At 40.5% G+C, this 20,831-nt stretch overlaps 1 protein-coding gene across 1 annotated transcript; it reads right to left on the bottom strand.

The window, feature by feature from the left end:
- Nucleotides 1–2,281: 2,281 nt before the first annotated feature.
- LOC306918032 (low-density lipoprotein receptor-related protein 1B-like) lies at nt 2,282–19,667 on the bottom strand (the record flags this gene model as incomplete). The annotated part of the gene is made up of 13 exons (XM_079530928.1): nt 2,282–2,287; nt 2,819–2,995; nt 4,869–4,997; nt 5,120–5,205; nt 5,536–5,568; nt 12,627–12,742; nt 13,949–14,162; nt 14,358–14,563; nt 14,959–15,146; nt 17,051–17,182; nt 17,305–17,390; nt 17,653–17,685; nt 19,640–19,667. The coding sequence occupies 13 exons, from the start codon at nt 19,665–19,667 to the stop codon at nt 2,282–2,284; spliced, it is 1,434 nt and encodes a 477-aa protein (XP_079387054.1).
- Nucleotides 19,668–20,831: the final 1,164 nt, after the last annotated feature.

Genomic DNA, 20,831 nt, shown 5'->3' with positions numbered 1-20,831 from the left:
TGGAATGTGGTGACGCGATGGTGCTGGATATACGCTGGGCAGCTACATTAGCCGCGATCACTCATTGGTGGTGTCATTCTAACGTCGCCATATTATTTTATCGTGATACTAATTATACAAACATCTATTTGTATGCCACGATGCCACGATTCGGCCCACAAAGACACAGTACAATACATTCATTTGATCAGATGTTTTTGTTAGCTACGTCGATCACCTATAGTACCGACCCTTGTTATATATTCTCCGACTATGCCTGTCACGATGACTAAACCAGTTAGATCTATCCATATATGGTTCTACCACATCTATCTGATATCGGCACTAGGTCGGCTCGGGCCAAATATAGGGATCGTCTTACTAGACATGTCATATTAGGGCATTTTCGAATACAATAAAATTACCTTTTAGCGAAGGCATCAGCCTTGGTGGTAACTCCGGTGGGGAGAAGAAAAAACATTGCACACGTGTAATCCGCGAGGGTGGATGTTGCAGCCCGGCCAACGGTCTGGGACTGGAGAATGCCTCTGGACACGGATGGATCATTTTTCAGATTGTTTTTTTTGCGGCGACTGCAAACCTGGCTGAAAAACTCTTCCTCCAGTGCCCACCTCGGAGGAGTCAACCAACCCCCCTGTTCACTGGGGGCTGGGCGTCAGTTTCCAATAGGAAAGCATACACGTGTGTCACGTGACACGGGAATTCTGGGAAATGTAGTTGATATTTATGCTCAATAGTCTATACAGAGGTGCGGACCGAATTAATATATTGGTATTAATAAAAAAAGAGAACTACGGAAAATCACGTACAGGGCAGAAAAGACTAATGCAAAACTCCACGTGTTTTCCAGTAGTAATCTGTCTAAGGGTTAAAGGAATTACTGTACTCTGTGGAACAAAGCACGACAGGAATTGTATGAAATGGTATGAGTTCAAAGAAATGTTTAAAATGTACATATTAAATAGAATAGCTCGGTACGGGAGTTGTAGGTTTTGTTTTGGTGCATCATTCTGACTGTATTGTCTTGTTTGTATAATTGTATTGCTTTCAATGTGAGTCACTGAGTGTGTAAACACTGGGACGGATGTAGTTTGAGATGAACAAAGAAGGACCGGATAGATACGTTACTTTTTATACACACAACTTCTTCCTACTCTTTTTTTCAAACATGGAACATAATTTACTGAAAACTAAATGAAATGAAAATGAAGTAATTTACTAATGTATCAAATGTAGACATGAGACATGAATTCATACAGAGTAACACAAGAGAAGCTGAGGTGAATCACCTGGCTGGCAGTGCAGTTGGACATGCACTGCTTGTCGTCATCTGACCAGTACTGGTAGGTGGGACAGGAACACTTGTAGCCTCCTCCAGGTGAGAGCAGACACAGGAGACTGCAGCCTCCATTGTTGGTCTGACATGGATGACCAGACACTGCAGGGTGGAGAAAACATGTAAGGAATATGAGAACACACACCAATATGTTACAACAGTGCTTTATAAACCTGTTGTAACCAATGTGTGTAAGTAAAACAATAATAAGGAACACCTGTATTCATAATGAAAACAGCTGTTCTACAAGTTCACAACACATCCCGCCGCAATGCATTGTGAAATTGTACATCTGCTTTTGTCACATTTTAAATTTATTCGGTTATTTATTTTTTATTTTCCTTTTTTTCATGAATTTATGTATTAATTTACATATTCTTTATGTTGTGTGTGTGTGTGTGTGTGTGTGTGTGTGTGTGTGTGTGTGTGTGTGTGTGTGTGTGTGTGTGTGTGTGTGTGTGTTTTCAAAACACATCAATTAATTCAACAATACAGAAGAAATAAAAGTCATGAAACATAATGAAGAGTAATAATGAGAGTGTTACAGCAGGTGGTACAGACCCTTAGGTTGTCTAGAGGGGTGGTAGATGTGGATGTCCAATGGATAGTTCAGCTTGCTGATGATTGTGGTCTTGTTGGTACCATGAGTCTTGTTGGCTCTGTAGATGGAGCTCCCGTCTATCCAGTAGATGTGATCCTCAAACACAGTAATAGTCCTGATGTTGTCCTGACTCACAACTACAGACACACAGAACCCCAAATAAAAAGAGTCAGACTGTAATAAATGCATGCATGAATAAAGTACTACAAATACTGCTTTAACATACATTAGAGTATAACAAAGTGAACAATGTGTGTGTGTGTGTGTGTGTGTGTGTGTGTGTGTGTGTGTGTGCACCTGTCTGTCTGTTGGTTCCATCCAGGTTGGCAAACTCAATGTATTTCTCATCTCTGGTCCAGTATATGTGATCATTGATGTAGTCTAACGTCAGGCCTCTGGGCTTGGAGATCTTCTCCTTCACGATGACTGTCCTGTTGGTGCCGTCCATCCCCATCCTCCCTATGTGGGGGTTGTTCTTACTTCTGTCTGACCAGTACAAGTATCTGTCAGGGAGACACTGTGTCAGGGTCAGGTGTGCGTGTGCGTGTGTGTGTGTGTTTAAATGTATCTGTATTAATTTAACTTTCTTTTTGAAAGTATATACTATTAAATATCAGTATATGTCTTTGCATATTTATTGTCATAATCTGTCCTGTGCAATTTTTGATTACGAAGCCTTCAAAGCAATCTGAAATTACATTTGATTCATATTGTTTTAATGTTCAATGTCAAAAACACAATTAAATTGTTAATAGCAACTATTTGTGTGACAATAAATCATCAACTTAAAAGTGTAAATGTGACAGCCCTATTCACAGGATGGTTGATAAATTCAGTGTGTGGTTCATGATGTCACCACAGTGTTCTTACCCGTAGCGTACATCCACAGCTATGGCCCATGGCATGGCCAGGTCAGTGTTGAGTAGGACTGTTGGGTACGACCCGTTTAGTTTGGACACACCTATGGTGTCATGCACCCAGTCAGTCCAGTATAGGTTTCCTCCTATCCAATCAACAGCCAGACCCACTGGTGTGATGGTCGACGTGTCGTGAATGACCTGTCAATGAACCATATATGCACTCTGAAAATATACTCACCACGCCTTCATTCTTACATTATGATAGTTAGAGCAACTTGTCAAAGTGTGGGCTGCATGGGGTGTGTGTGTGTGTGTGTGTGTGTGTGTGTGTGTGTGTGTGTGTGTGTGTGTGTGTGTGTGTGTGTGTGTGTGTGTGTGTGTGTGTGTGTGTGTGTGTGTGTGTGTGTAAAACTAAGACTGAATGCATTAACAATCTGTACATTTAGTTGACTAAAATCTTTATTCAACAAAAACTAGACAAACAATAACACATTTCAGATGACTAAAATATGACTTAAACTAAATTAAGTTGTATTAAAAAGTTGCGTCTGTGTCGCCAAATATATCATTATTTTAAACCAGTTGTTGAAAAATTGTGCAGATCTACAAGCTTGTAGCGTGGCACTCTTGTACGAGCTTGCTATTTTCTTTTTTAATTGTGAAAATGTGGCACAAATCTTTGCCACACAGCAAACGTTTTTAACTCAAATATTTGCTTCTGGGGGTGTCCCTGGAACAACATATTTTCTGATGGTGGGTCCGCGGCCAAATACAGATAATTCTGTGGGTCCTTGACTTGAAAACATTTTGAGAACCACTGCGAAATAGGTTTTTCAGCATGATTTAGAAGTAATTTGTAGAAACTTGTAGAAAGGTCTTATTTAATTAATTAATGTAAAATGTTAATGATTAATGTAAAAAAAATATATTTTAGTTTAGTCATAGTCTTTGAAATTGTGATTATGACTAAACTAAAATCAAAATTTGCTGTCAAAATCAACACTAGTGTGTGTGTGTGTGTGTGTGTGTGTGTGTGTGTGTGTGTGTGTGTGTGTGTGTGTGTGTGTGCATGTTTGCGTGTGTGCGCGTGTACACTAACTCAGTGGTTCTCAAACTGTTCAGTTGGAATTATATTTGATATGGAGACCCCCAAAATGAATCATATTTGAACTGGAGACCCCCAAAATGAATCATATTTGAACTGGAGACCCCCAAAATGAATCATATTTGAACTGGAGACCCCCAAAATTAATCATATTTGAACTGGAGACCCCCAAAATGAATCATATTTGAACTGGAGACCCCCAAAATTAATCATATTTGAACTGGAGACCCCCAAAATTAATCATATTTGAACTGGAGACCCCCAAAATGAATCATATTTGAACTGGAGACCCCCAAAATGAATCATATTTGAACTGGAGACATCCCACCCTGAGAAGCACTTGGAATTGTAGCAGTTGAGTTCTCAGTTCCACACAGCTTAGAGATTTTCAATTATCAGTGTTGGCCAATATATATTACTAATTACATATTACTGCTTTAAAAAGCATTAATGTTACATTACGTATTACTTGGAATCAAGAGTAATATATTACATATTATATTACATATTAACCCCCGACCTCCTGCAAAGAAAATGTACAACAAAACAATCTGTTTAGCCAGCTCCTTTAAAACTGAATCAAACTAAGTCAAACTGAATAATATAAAACAAAAATTGTCTTTCATCTTTTTCTGCTGCATATTCCACATTGTGTACAGTAGATAAAATACAGCAGTTAAATCTCTCTTGACCTTTTAAACTAAATGTTTTCAAAAGGCAGCCAACAACACTGTTTACTCTGAGTAATATGTAATGTGCTATTTTTTACATATTACATGTTTTTGGTTAAATCATTCCTTACAGTACTCATTGCTGGGTTAAATAATAATATTACAGTAATATACAACAAGTAACTTGTTACTGCCCAACTGGCTATTATAAGTACTCTGAGTACTATAAATACAATAATACAATACATACAAAGTATCCTTCATTCATCCCCATAGTTGTCGTTGTCACACTGACCTGGACGTCACTGCCGTTGATGTTCATGACACTGATGCTGCGATAGGTGGGGGTCCGTTGTGTCTCCTCTATCCAGTAGATCTGCTGCTGCTGATAGTCATAGTCCAGATACCATGCATTCTTCAAGTCCTGTCACACCACAGCAGTTGTGTTAGTCTCAGACTGGAATACATTCCAGCATGTCAAAAGCAGTGTGTGTAGAATATTGTATAGGATTACATGTGTTGTTAATTATGTCCAATGGTTTTCACCTGTTTGAGCTCTGTGGAGCTGGAGCCGTTCAAGCTGATCCTCATCAGGTTGTCTCTGTTGGCTAAAATGAGGAAGGGCTCCACCTCTGGATAAAGTGAGACATTACACTTGAGTTGGTCTACTTTTAGAAATACACAAACCCTAAAGACAAACAGACAGACAGACAGACAGACCGACAGACACACGTGCACACACACACACACACACACACACACACACACACACACACACACACACGTGCACACACACACACACACACACACACACACACACACACACACACACACACACACACACACACACACACACACACACACACACACACACACACACACACACACACACACACACACACACACACACACACACACACACACACACACACACACACACACACACACACACATTCTCTTACCTGTGGTGTCATGTGATGGTGTAGCATGGAGAGCTGTGGAGAAACATAACAAACAATAAATGAGCTTCAGTGTAACAACAGCTGGTTGGTTGTACGGTATTTGTGGTTTATCTGTTGAAATATACGTGAAAGATGTCCTTTGGTTCTCCTCTTCGCTGCTATTTATAATTTATTTGCCCCACCAAGATGGGAATGAGTAACTACGATTTCTATCGGAGCTCACATGAAATGAAAATGGCTGGCAAGCAATAGTTTGTTGTAAATTAACAGGTTGGCTCGCATTTTGTGATTTGGTCACACGTACAGAGCTTCAGAGCACAAACCAGGAAGAGCAACTTCCTGAAAGAGAATAAGTGCCTGTTTACTCTGCCACATGGATATGCTGTGGCACTATGTGTGTGCGTGTGTTTGTGTGTGTGTGTGTGTAAGACTCAACTGTACTCTGCCAGTCCACATGGATGTGTTAGGGCCGATTCATACTCCTATTTTACCGCTGTAGTGCCGAAATGATTTCGGCTCGTCAGACATTTTCAGTAGCACCGAAGAGCCGACTTTAGGACGGTACCCGCGCCCCCCGAACCTCAAATGACGTCACATTGTAGGCTCTACAGAGCCGAACCGACTTTTATTCGGCTCTAAAATAGGAGTATTGTCAATGTACAGTAGGCTACAAGTACAGTACAGTACAGTACAGTACAGTACAGTGAAAGGTATTTTCGCATCTCACAAACAGTGTCAGAAAAAAATGTATACAATTAGTACAGGTCACAGTGCAGTCCGTAGAAATACAGAGTCCAGAGGTCAGCAAGTACGTTTGACCAGTAGACAATCATTAGTATTGTTTCTAATGCATTAGAAGGCGGACCAGAACATAATAAAAGTCTATTAAACAAATATATATCACACTGTTCACATTGTGAACAATTAATTCATGGACTGACCAGGAGGAGCTGAACTCATTTGAATATGAATATGAATATGAATAGTAGTAATAGTAATATTAATAATAACCCACAATCACACCCGCAAGCACGTGCGCACACACACGCACGCACGCACGCACGCACGCACGCACGCACGCACGCACGCACGCCCACACACGCGTGCCACACATACACACACGCGCGCGCACGCTGCACACACACACACACACACACACAGGCCTGAGCTGTAGGCTGCATGTGAATAGTGTTGTGGCACAGACTTCACTTGCGTCATTTTGCCAAATGAACGGAGCTGACCAACATGAAAGGTAGAGCATAAAGTGATCATGATATCACAGAGAGCCAAGGTATGACGAACAAAAACATTGTAGTACAATAAATAAAATAAAATAAATTGTATAGATCAAATATAGTAGATACATAGAACAGTGATATGATGTTTTGTTTTGTTTTCTTTGTTTAGTTGTTTTGTTTTGTTTTTTTGTTTTTGTTCTTTTCTGTTCTGTCTTTGTTCCTGTTGACTGTTTCGTCCTGTCTTTCTTTGTTTTGTTTTTTTCTTCTTTTGTTGTGTTTTTTGTTTGCTTTGTTGTATTATTTCACCTATGAAAGCCATTTATATGTTGGAAGGGTAGGCACAATAAGCTTAGGCTTCAGCCTACACCTTTTTGGTCAATGTTTCTTTTGCAAAAAACAAAGCAGGCACTGTATGAATCTGTTTTAATGACCAAAATAAATAAACTGAACTGAACTGAGAACTGTATCATCTTCTGTAGGCTACTCATCACAGCTCAGAGGTACAACGGGTCACAGAAGGACTCCATTTCATAGATGCACTGCAATGAGCGAGTTGGTACAGCTGGAGAGACAACATGGAGACTCCAGGTAGTGAATAACCATTCTGTAGCAATGAGTACCATCAGAATATAGAGCTATTTAACACTTATTTTAACCAGAGAAAAATCACATACACTACCTTAAGTGTAATATATGCTTTGTTGTTCAACGGGTGTCGCAGGCTGCTAATAGCAGACCTACAAGCTCACAACGCGTCATCGTGTGTGTGGCGGAAGGCGGACGGCGGAAGGCGGAAGGCGGACCAGGTAAGACGCCTTTTTCGTCCTTTATTATGGAAGAATATGATAATAACCAATATTATTTGAATGTGTTAACAATCTGCATCGCCAAAAATATCGCAATCTCTAGCAAAGGTTAACGTTACCTCACTTGAACTAACGATATGCTACGGCGTTGCATTCATACAACGTTACGGTAACGTTAACCATTAATTTGGCATCGGCGCTTTTTTTTTATTTATTTACCGCCGGTCCCCGGTGGAACAACTCGGATGCAAACTAGCTTAACTAGCAGGCATCAGTCCGACCCCCCCAGACCACGATATGTCAACATTCTGCAGTTTTGGAGCTCTTAAAAGCCGTGAAATAGCCTACTGTACCTACATAACGCTGTCGCTGCATAACGTTGGCTACTCGCTGCAGTTATAGCTGGTATGGTATTATCATGACCAATGTTATGCTAATCCCCACAAGTTGCAAAAGTTACATAACTAATTAGCAATGGTGTTGTTTTTCCCCCCAGGCAAACCAGCTATGGAACAGACTGCAAGCTGCTGTACAGCCTGTACATTGGATGGAGATGAATCACGATGACATTTTCATTGTCCTAAATGTTGTTGAATTTGAAACATTGTCATTCATATGACCATATGTAGCATACCACGACTTGTCATAGGACATGATAGAAAATGACTGTTCTTAATGATATTAAAAACAATGAACACAGTGACCACAGCCCCTTCTTTCTATACTGTAAATTGTTTTTCCTTTTTCTAACCCTGTATATGATATAACTGTACCCATTCTATACAAACTGTTAATACAATAATCAATGAATCAGGTACAACTGTTGAGCAGGTGTCAGAATGAGCTATATCTAGCTGAATTACATTCTGGTGGGCTACCAAGATGAGACAAAATTACAATATATTTATTTCATCATAACCACAGCAATGTTTACGTTCCATCTCTTCTCCCAAAATAGACGATCTACAGCTTATAGAAAGTGGTTTCCAAAGTGGGTTATGGGGACCCCCAGAGGGGGTCCAGAGAGGTAGCTAGGGGGTCCCCAGCTAAATGATAGTTTGGAACCAAATGGACCCATTTGTACACTCAGAGTTAATTACAATTTTACAATATAAATTGGGGGTCCCAAAGACAAATGCCATCAAATGGGGATCCATGGACTAATGCATGTCACACTGGCGGTCCGTGACACTGCTAGATTCGTAAAAATCTATATGGGGCCCCTGGCATATCTCTTCAAATGGGGGTCTGCGGGCTGATTATTGTCAATTTGGGGGTCCTTGACATGAAAAAGTTTGGGGACCACTGGCCTGTAGTGAGCTTGCAGATCAGCTATTTTCTGAGAACAGGTTGTATATCAATATATCAATATCTACAAGGGACGTTCAATATTTAGGGACGTTCCAATTCCTTGGGTGATGATTTATCCCCCTACCCCTTGACACTCATTATCTAGGGGCAAGGGGAAGGGCCAAGGGATAAGGGCTAGGGCCAAGGGATGAGGGGTAGGGTTAAAAAAGGAATTGGGAAAGGGCCTAACTGTTCAGGAGAGCAGAAAAACTGTTTTTTTTTTATTATGCAAAATGAGTTATTAGCACAGGCAGACTCTTCACATACTAGAGGATGTCTGAAATGAATGTCAGAGCTTAAATCGACATGTAAATATTAAATAAGTGCTTAAACATGTAGCTAGGTGTAATGTTAGAGACCACAGAAGTGAACCTTTCAAGCCTGTTTTCTGCAAAACATTACTCTATAAACCATATCTCCAAAACTGGTGGTCCAAACTGAACAGCAATATAATATGTCAATTTGAAGCTATATGATTCCCTGCCTTCACATGACATGAAAAAAACCCAACAATGTCTCTATCTCTATTGATTCAATAAATAAATGGATGGAGATGTTCAACAGATGAGCGATCACAGCCACACCCAGCCATCCTGGCTCCGCAGCTAACATGATTGACAGTTACAGTTGGAACCACAATGGGCCCTTACGGATCAGTAGCTCTGAGAGTGTACAAATGGAACCCAACCGGTCCATTTGGTTGCATGTGTATACGCTCTCAGAGTTATGGGCCGGGGTCCCTGAAATAAAAAACCTTTGAGAGGCATGAGGCGCTGTAATCTCAATTCACGCACTGAGACCTATATAGTTTCAACCATGAGCATCACAACAAAACAAACAATTTCCATGATGTTCATGATGATGACAATATGAACCGTACATACGTAGCTCTCACAGTGAGCATAATTCATTACACTATTGCATGTATGTCGTACACACACACACACACACACCTGTCTGCCATGCCGGGCATGATGGTTCAATGTAACTATATTAACCCTAATAAATTAAATAATGACTACATTATATAAATTCATGTTTTATATGTGTGTAAACACATGCATTAATACAATAATGTAAATTAATTAATAGCACCTTTCATGATATGAAATGCAGCTCAAAGCACACGCACGCACGCACACACACACACACGCACATGGGCACGCACACGCACACACGCACACACACGCACATACACACACAGGCCTGAGCTGCAGGCTGCATATATATAGTGCGTCATTTTGCCAAATGAATGGAGCTGACCAACATCATAAAGTGATCAGCATTGATCATAATATCACAGAGAGCCAAGGTATCATCTTCTGTAGGCTACTCATCATCACAGCTCAAAGGTTACGACAGGTCACGGAAGGACACACAGATTCATTGAGTTGTTACAATCATCAAAACGGGCCATTGAACTTTGCACACAGCAACACAAGACGTGACTGCTGGTGACCACACATGCATGTCCTTGATTACAAAGTACACAATGTTTAAAACAAACGAGAAAAGAGGAACCGCTGCATGGCTCCGTGACTGAAAACAGGTGCTCATTGGAGAGGGTTCAACAGTATACTGTAGGTATAACACATTCAAAGTGTTGCTTCAGATTTCTGGACTTAAAGCTGTAGGACATACTTGCCTCACTGTCTGTGCGGAGGAGAAGGTTCTATAATGTATATCCTTGACATGCCCATGGCATGTCTAACCCTGTTACATTTGTTTCCCTGTAAATTAATATTAATTTGTGGGTTAAAGAATTAACATGTGTGTAAAGACATGAGTTCCTTCCCTTGTAGTAGTATACTAGGCTGACTTCCAAGTAAGAAAACATTCCAAGGCACTCCGCTCCTAAAATCCTTTATTTGAGTCATGGCTTTTAGCTTAAAGGGACACTTCACCCTTTTTGCCAAATAATATATATCAATGACGTTTATAAGATTTAGAACACTTTCCTGGCGTTATTTTTTGTGTTATCTCTGGGTTTAGATATTTTAGATTAACGGATGGCTCTGACGTCAGAGACACTCTTCCGTATTGCTACCGGACTACATTGTCTCCTCACACTGCAGCTAGACCAGCCCCAAAACACAGCCGTCACGGACACTGCGATTTGTTCCACCTACAACCTTCGTTGACCGCACCCCCACATGCGCATTTGTTATTGTGTTTGTGTCATGTCGCCGTTGTCAGCAGAGCAGCACCAGAGAGACGCGCTATGTTGCCACGAATCCCCCCCCCCCCCCAACTCTAGATTTATTATAATGATATGACGTGACTTGCCATAAACCATCCATTAACTCCCCATTCATCCAATTTGCATCTGCTTGTATTAAACAACATTAAACTCACCAACATTGCAGCTGTAGGGAAAGCTTGAATATCCACTTTCAAACTGCAAAGCTTTTGTTTCATAAAAATCCACCGAATCTTTTTCCCACTCAGCTCTGCACTTAGTTTTTCTTCTTTTTTAGTTCTATCTCACTACTAGAACTTTCTGACTCTGAGGTAGATAAGATTTTTGGCTGTCAACAGCATCCATTTGTTTTTTCAATGTTGTGGACCGGAGCGTGGTGAAATAGTTGCTAAGATACGATCGTACCGTATTTGGCAACTAAAAGACCTGTCCCGTAATGAACCGATACGGGACGCACTTAATCCCGTATTTTTGTCTCGTGGAAAAATGACAGCGCGTTATGGTGATTCTCAGTCACTCGCTCCCATGCAGTAATAAGAAGGGGCAGCCGACTGAGCTATAGGAACAGGAAAGCAAGACACTGGAACCTGGTGTCTGGAAGGGCGCTAGGCTCAGCTCATTGGTCAGTACTCTTCATAGGCATGCAGCAGAGCCAATCACTATGCAGTATCGTATCTTAGCAACTATTTCACCACGCTCCGGGTCCACAACATTGAAAAAACAAATGGATGCTGTTGACAGCCAAAAATCTTATCTACCTCAGAGTCAGAAAGTTCTAGTAGTGAGATAGAACTAAAAAAGAAGAAAAACTAAGTGCAGAGCTGAGTGGGAAAAAGATTCGGTGGATTTTTATGAAACAAAAGCTTTGCAGTTTGAAAGTGGATATTCAAGCTTTCCCTACAGCTGCAATGTTGGTGAGTTTAATGTTGTTTAATACAAGCAGATGCAAATTGGATGAATGGGGAGTTAATGGATGGTTTATGGCAAGTCACTTCATATCATTATAATAAATCTAGAGTTGGGGGGGGGGGGGGGATTCGTGGCAACATAGCGCGTCTCTCTGGTGCTGCTCTGCTGACGACGGCGACATGACACAAACACAATAACAAATGCGCATGTGGGGGTGCGGTCAACGAAGGTTGTAGGTGGAACAAATCGCAGTGTCCGTGACGGCTGTGTTTTGGGGCTGGTCTAGCTGCAGTGTGAGGAGACAATGTAGTCCGGTAGCAATACGGAAGAGTGTCTCTGACGTCAGAGCCATCCGTTAATCTAAAATATCTAAACCCAGAGATAACACAAAAAAAAACGCCAGGAAAGTGTTCTAAATCTTATAAACGTCATTGATATATATTATTTGGCAAAAAGGGTGAAGTGTCCCTTTAAGAACACGACAAAAATGACCAACACATTTTTTATTGACCTTTATTTATTATGGGCACATGTGTGTGTGCGTGCGTGCGTGCGTGGACACATGGTCATTTTCCAGTCTTTACTCACGACAATCTGCAGGTTCGTCTGACCGGTCCCCACAGTCATCTACTGTGTCACATTTCCATGACATTGGAATGCACTTGTAGTTCTTACAAACAAACTGATGGGGGAGACAGAGGATTCTGTTTAGAATCAGTAAACAGTTCAAATAATGTACAACACAAAATACATTATTATTACCAAACAATATCCAACTTTTCTTTTCAAGTGAGAGTCAACACAATTTGAGAGGAATCTGAATGTTCACATGGTTATTGAGGAGGACCAATATAAAATATCATTGCGTTTCTGTTAAAGGAATTACTGTACTCTGTGGAACAAAGCACGACAGGAATTGTATGAAATGGTATGAGTTCAAAGAAATGTTTAAAATGTACATATTAAATAGAATAGCTCGGTACGGGAGTTGTAGGTTTTGTTTTGGTGCATCATTCTGACTGTATTGTCTTGTTTGTATAATTGTATTGCTTTCAATGTGAGTCACTGAGTGTGTAAACACTGGGACGGATGTAGTTTGAGATGAACAAAGAAGGACCGGATAGATACGTTACTTTTTATACACACAACTTCTTCCTACTCTTTTTTTCAAACATGGAACATAATTTACTGAAAACTAAATGAAATGAAAATGAAGTAATGTACTAATGTATCAAATGCAGACATGAGACATGAATTCATACAGAGTAACACAAGAGAAGCTGAGGTGAATCACCTGGCTGGCAGTGCAGTTGGACATGCACTGCTTGTCGTCATCTGACCAGTACTGGTAGGTGGGACAGGAACACTTGTAGCCTCCTCCAGGTGAGAGCAGACACAGGAGACTGCAGCCTCCATTGTTGGTCTGACATGGATGACCAGACACTGCAGGGTGGAGAAAACATGTAAGGAATATGAGAACACACACCAATATGTTACAACAGTGCTTTATAAACCTGTTGTAACCAATGTGTGTAAGTAAAACAATAAGGAACACCTGTATTCATAATGAAAACAGCTGTTCTACAAGTTCACAACACATCCCGCCGCAATGCATTGTGAAATTGTACATCTGCTTTTGTCACATTTTATATTTATTCGGTTATTTATTTTTTATTTTCCTTTTTTTCATGAATTTATGTATTAATTTACATATTCTTTATGTTGTGTGTGTGTGTGTGTGTGTGTGTGTGTATGTCCACATATAATGCAACAATAAGCTAGCCTATAATGGCATTATCACAATAGGAACGTTGTTTATACAACACTTTTCAAAACACATCAATTAATTCAACAATACAGAAGAAATAAAAGTCATGAAACATAATGAAGAGTAATAATGAGAGTGTTACAGCAGGTGGTACAGACCCTCAGGTTGTCTAGAGGGGTGGTAGATGTGGATGTCATATGGTTGGTTCAGCTTGCTGATGATTGTGTACCATGAGTACCATGAGTACCATGAGTTGGTACCATGAGTCTTGTTGGCTCTGTAGATGGAGCTCCCGTCTATCCAGTAGATGTGATCCTCAAACACAGTAATCATCCTGATGTTGTCCTGACTCACAACTACAGACACACAGAACCCCAAATAAAAAGAGTCAGACTGTAATAAATGCATGCATGAATAAAGTACTACAAATACTGCTTTAACATACATTAGAGTATAACAAAGTGAACAATGTTTTATGTGTGTGTGTGTGTGTGTGTGTGTGTGTGTGTGTGTGTGTGTGTGTGTGTGTGTGTGTGTGTGTGTGTGTGCACCTGTCTGTCTGTTGGTTCCATCCAGGTTGGCAAACTCAATGTATTTCTCATCTCTGGTCCAGTATATGTGATCATTGATGTAGTCTAACGTCAGGCCGTAGGGGTCGGAGATCTTCTCCTTCACGATGACTGTCCTGTTGGTGCCGTCCATCCCCATCCTCCCTATGTGGGGGTTGTTGCCACTTATGTCTGACCAGTACAAGTATCTGTCAGGGAGACACTGTGTCAGGGTCAGGTGTGCGTGTGTGTGTGTGTGTGCGTGCGTGTGTGTGTGTGTGTGTGTGTGTGTTTAAATGTATCTGTATTAATTTAACTTTCTTTTTGAAAGTATATACTATTAAATATCAGTATATGTCTTTGCATATTTATTGTCATAATCTGTCCTGTGCACATTTTGATTACGAAGCCTTCAAGGCAATCTGAAATTACATTTGATTCATATTGTTTTAATGTTCAATGTCAAAAACACAATTAAATCGTTAATAGCAATTATTTGTGTGACAATTAATCATCAACTTAAAAGTGTAAACGTGACAGCCCTATTCACAGGATGGTTGATAAATTGAGTGTGTGGTTCATGATGTCACCACAGTGTTCTTACCCGTAGCGAACATCCACAGCTATGGCCCATGGCATGTCCAGGTCAGTGTTGAGCAGGACTGTTGGGTACGACCCGTTTAGTTTGGACACCCCTATGGTGTCATGCACCCAGTCAGTCCAGTATAGGTTTCCTCCTATCCAATCAACAGCCAGACCCTGTGGTGTGATGGTCGACGTGTCGTGAATGACCTGTCAATGAACCATATATGCACTCTGAATATATACTCACCACGCCTTCATTCTTACATTATGATAGTTAGAGCAACTTGTCAAAGTGTGGGCTGCATGGGGTGTGTGTGTGTGTGTGTGTGTGTGTGTGTGTGTGTGTGTGTGTGTGTGTGTGTGTGTGTGTGTGTGTGTGTGTGTGTGTGTGTGTGTGTGTGTGTGTGTGTGTGTGTGTGTGTAAAACTAAGAATTTGAATTTGAATGCATTAACAATCTGTACATTTAGTTGACTAAAATCTTTATTCAACACAAACTAGACAAACAATAACACATTTCAGATGACTAAAATATGACTTAAACTAAATTAAGTTTTATTAAAAAGTTGCGTCTGTGTCGCCAAATATATCATTATTTTAAACCAGCTGTTGAAAAAGAGTGCAGATCTACAAGCTCGTAGCGCGGCACTCGAGCTTGCTATTTTTTTTTTTAATTGTGAAAATGTGGCACAAATCTTTGAATATACAGTATATGCTTTCACAGCAAACGTTTTTAACTCAAATATTTGCTTCTGGGGGTGTCCCTGGAACAACATATTTTCTGATGGTGGGTCCGCAGCCAAATACAGATAATTCTGTGGGTCCTTGACTTGAAAACATTTTGAGAACCACTGTGAAATAGGTTTTTCAGCATGATTTAGAAGGTCTTATTTAATTAATTAATGTCAAATGTTAATGATTAATGTAAAATTCTGCAATTTTTGATTTTAGTTTAGTCATAGTCTTTGAAATTGTGATTATGACTAGGCTAAAATCAAAATTTGCTGTCAAAATCAACACTAGTGTGTGTGTGTGTGTGTGTGTGTGTGTGTGTGTGTGTGTGTGTGTGTGTGTCTGCGTGGCGTGTTTGCGTGCATGTGTGTGTGTGTGTGTGTGTGTGTGTGTGTGTGTGTGTCTGCGTGTGCGTGTTTGCGTGCATGTGTGTGTGCGTGTGTACACTAACTCAGTGGTTCTCAAACTGTTCAGTTGGAATTATATTTGATATGGAGACCCCCAAAATGAATCATATTTGAACTGGAGACCCCCAAAATGAATCATATTTGAACTGTAGACCCCCAAAATGAATCATATTTGAACTGGAGACCCCCAAAATGAATCATATTTGAACTGGATAACCCCAAAATGAATCATATTTGAACTGGAGAACCCCAAAATGAATCATATTTGAACTGGAGACCCCCAAAATGAATCATATTTGAACTGGAGACCCCCAAAATGAATCATATTTGAACTGGAGACATCCCACCCTGAGAAGCACTTAGAATTGTAGCAGTTGAGTTCTCAGTTCCACACATCTTAGAGATTTTCAATTATCAGTGTTGGCCAATATATATTACTAATTACATATTACTGCTTTAAAAAGCATTAATGTTATATTACGTATTACTTGGAATCAAGAGTAATATATTACATATTATATTACATATTAACCCCCGACCTCCTGCAAAGAAAATGTACAACAAAACAATCTGTTTAGCCAGCTCCTTTAAAACTGAATCAAACTGAGTCAAACTGAATAATATAAAACAAAGATTGTCTTTCATCTTTTTCTGCTGCATATTCCACATTGTGTACAGTAGATAAAATACAGCAGTTAAATCTCTCTTGACCTTTTAAACTAAATGTTTTCAAAAGGCAGCCAACAACACTGTTTACTCTGAGTAATATGTAATGTGCTATTTTTTACATATTACATGTTTTTGGTTAAATAATTCCTTACAGTACTCATTGCTGGGTTAAATAATAATATTACAGTAATATACAACAAGTAACTTGTTACTGTCCAACTGGCTATTATAAGTACTCTGAGTACTATTATAAATACAACAAGTATCCTTCATTCATCCTCATAGTTGTCGTTGTCACACTGACCTGGACGTCACTGCCGTTGATGTTCATGACACTGATCATGCTGCGATAGGTGGGGGTCTGTTGTGTCTCCTCTATCCAGTAGATCTGCTGCTGCTGATAGTCATAGTCCAGAGACACTGCATACTTCAAGTCCTGTCACACCACAGCAGTTGTGTTAGTCTCAGACTGGAATACATTCCAGCATGTCAAAAGCAGTGTGTGTAGAATATTGTAAAGGATTACATGTGTTGTTAATTATGTCCAATGGTTTTCACCTGTTTGAGCTCTGTGGAGCAGGAGCCGTTCAAGCTGATCCTCATCAGGTTGTCTCTGTTGGCTAAAATGAGGAAGGGCTCCACCTCTGGATAAAGTGAGACATTACACTTGAGTTGGTCTACTTTTAGAAATACACAAACCCTAAAGACAAACAGACAGACAGACACATGTGCACACCCACAGTCCCCAAACCACACAACCACACACACACACACACACACACACACACACACACACACACACACACACACACACACACACACACACACACACACACACACACACACACACACACACACACACACACACACACACACACACACACACACACACACACACACTCTTACCTGTGGTGTCATGTGATGGTGTAGCATTGAGAGCTGTGGAGAAACATAACAAACTAAATAAATGTATTTGCCCCACCAGGATGGGAATGAGTAACTACGATTTCTATCGGAGCTCACATGAAATGAAAATGGCTGGCAAGCAATAGTTTGTTGTAAATTAACAGGTTGGCTCGCATTTTGTGATTTGGTCACACGTACAGAGCTTCAGAGCACAAACCAGGAAGAGCAACTTCCTGAAAGAGAATTAGTGCCTGTTTACTCCATAGACATATATACATAGACGCCCCTTCCGGCTCTGAGGCGTGTGTCAAAATTGAAGGCACTATTTTCCCGACATTCCTTGCGAAGAATAGCGGAAGAATGAGCGGAAGGTTGCCTTTACAGAAGAGGAAGTTCGGTAGGCCAATCAGAGGCAGGTGGGGGCGGGCCTTTTGTACACAGCTCTTAAGAAGCCCGCACAGCGCCAGAACTGGATAGAACGGGACGCTGCAACTTACCAGACCCTCGGATATAGTTGAATTAGCGAAAATAACAGAAAAGAAAAGACATGGTTAATTCATGTTCAGCTTCGGGATGTACAAACCGATGTACCTTGGAAAATAGATCGCTGGGAATCACTTTTCACAGGTAATATTGTAAAAACGTATTTTGGCCGTTATATATAATGTTTTATATCATTATATGTTAATTATATGTTCTATGTCGACTTGCAATTCGACAGCTATCTTATGAAAGCTTATACTTTAGTTACTGTATCAATGACATTGTCCATAATCAATGTTTCCGTCTGCATGTGCATTATTCAAACTGATTTTGGATTGACTCGTGTATTATATAATATTATCAGTTTGCAAATAGTACAGTGGTATGATTATACAATGATGAATGATGCTAAATGGATAACACAAAAAGCTCCGAGAGCTTGTTTCCATTTTGGTACAGTAATGCCATTTATCAACACATTTATTTTAAAGACCTACAATAATATACAAGACATCATCATCACTAGTAGCAGTAAACGTATATTTACAGAAATAATATTTCTTTTTGGCAAGCTTGGCTTGTACAGTACAGTAAACTGTGTGTAAACATGGGATTAGTTGTGTACACAAAAGTGAAATATCTTGAGCATTATTTCAAATAAACCTATGCAAATGAGGTGATTGTGAGTACAAGGTAGATGTTGTGAGCTTGTAGATGGGTTATTTTCAGCTAAAATGGTTAGTGTGTAGACTATAGAGGGAAAAAGTAGGGGACACAGTCAACTAAATAGACAGGGTTAAGTGGTGGATATGTAGGCGTAGAGTTTCTGTAGACACTTCTTTTCATATACTGGTAACTTTCTCACTCTTTGAAGGTTCCCTGCAGAGAAAAGTTTGAGGAGGGAATGGGAACGTTCTCTTCAAAGAAAAGGTTTTGTTGCCACTAAGAAGAGCTCCTACCTCTGCAGCAAACACTTCAAGCCGGAGGACTTTTACAGGACACGTCGGATTATCCGGCTTAGACATGGAACTATCCCTAGTGTCTTCCCACTTCCTCTTCAGAGTGTAAGTATACAGTATAATTCGGCTATAAACATAAACATCCTAGGTGTCCATGATTATGTGTATGTAATGTGATGGCAATTCAATAGGACACTGCTGAGCAGGTTTTTGTTTCTCTTCCTACTAGGATCACTCCCCTGTGTTGGGCGGCTTGGACCTGTCAGTGAATGATCCGCAGTGTCCCCAGGAGACACAAACGCATCCACAAGTTGATGCTGTGAGTATTTGAATCCAAAACAGCTGTGAGCATCACGGTCACTGTTTTCAGACGTACTCAGTGAAACATGCTGCTGTCCACTCACAACATTCCTTCCTATTACTAGGATCACTCCTATGCAGCGACTGGTCCTCAGCGTTCCCAAGAGACACATGTTGATGATGTGAGTATTTGTGGTGGCTATATCCAAAGCAGTGTGAGCATCACGGTCATACTGTATACAAACCTCTGTCACCAGTTTCAGACTCAGTCATATTTGTTCACGCAGTGAAACATGCTGTCGTCCACTCACAACATTCTCTTCCTACTAGGTTCACTCGTATGCATTGCCTGGTTCTCTAGATGCTCTAAAGGTAAAACTTATAGCAGCTGTGGCTACAGTGGAGAGGCTGACGCGACAGATCAGGAATGGCAACTTAAGAGAACGGCGTGCAAAGAAAAAGGTGACAAATGTCCTGGAGCATCTACAGGAGATGAACCTCATAAATGAAGACCTGAAGGAGAGGCTTGCTTCCTACTCTGGTAAAATGAAAATGCTACTTTCTACCTTATTTATAGCTTATGGTAATATTTTATTAGACTTGTTCGAGTTAGTGATTCAAGGGGGCTTCCTAATTAGTTTGTGATAACTGAATTTCAGATGTGCCGACGCTTCTCTTGGCAAAGCGAGACCATGAGTACACCAAGGACCAGAGAGAGTTTGCCCTCACTCTGCACATGCATGGTCCAAAAGCTTACGACTACCTTAGAAACAGTCTACATCTGAAGCTCCCCCATCCACACACATTACAAAGGTATTATTTCATTTATTTGTGTTGTTTGATTGCACTTAGTAACAAATTAACAGTGGTTCAAAGACATTAAGTAACTTTTTTCTGTATTCTTTTCACAAAGGTGGATGCGTTCTGTCGATGCCAGACCAGGCCTCAACATGATGATGTTGGACATGTTGCAGAGGAGACGCGAGGCAGACCCAGAGAAGTATGGACGTGTGGCACTTATGTTGGATGCCATGGCCATCAAGAAACACGTCCAATACTCTCCGCATACACAGAGCATGTGTGGCTTTGTCAACATGGGTGATGGTGCCAACCAGACCGACATCGCGACTGAGGCTCTTGTGTTTATGGTGGTTGGACTACAAGGCCATTGGAAGACACCCATAGCCTACTACCTGACGAAGACCCTCACACCAGAGACACAGAAACTTCTTCTCGTGCATGCAATAGAACAACTAGATGCACGAAACATCAAAGTTGTCTGTGTCACCATGGATGGGCATGCCTCCAACATCAGCATGTGCAACAAACTGGGGTGCGAACTGAAGGGAAACCCGCGTGAACCTCTAAAGACCTTCTTTCCACATCCTGTTAACAGTGATGAGAGGGTTTTTGTGGTGATGGATGCTTGTCACATGC

Source organism: Electrona antarctica, assembly GCF_951216825.1.
Source record: "Electrona antarctica genome assembly, contig: scaffold_75, whole genome shotgun sequence".
Classification (NCBI taxonomy): Eukaryota; Metazoa; Chordata; class Actinopteri; order Myctophiformes; family Myctophidae; genus Electrona; species Electrona antarctica.
This window is presented reverse-complemented; position numbering and strand designations above follow the sequence as displayed.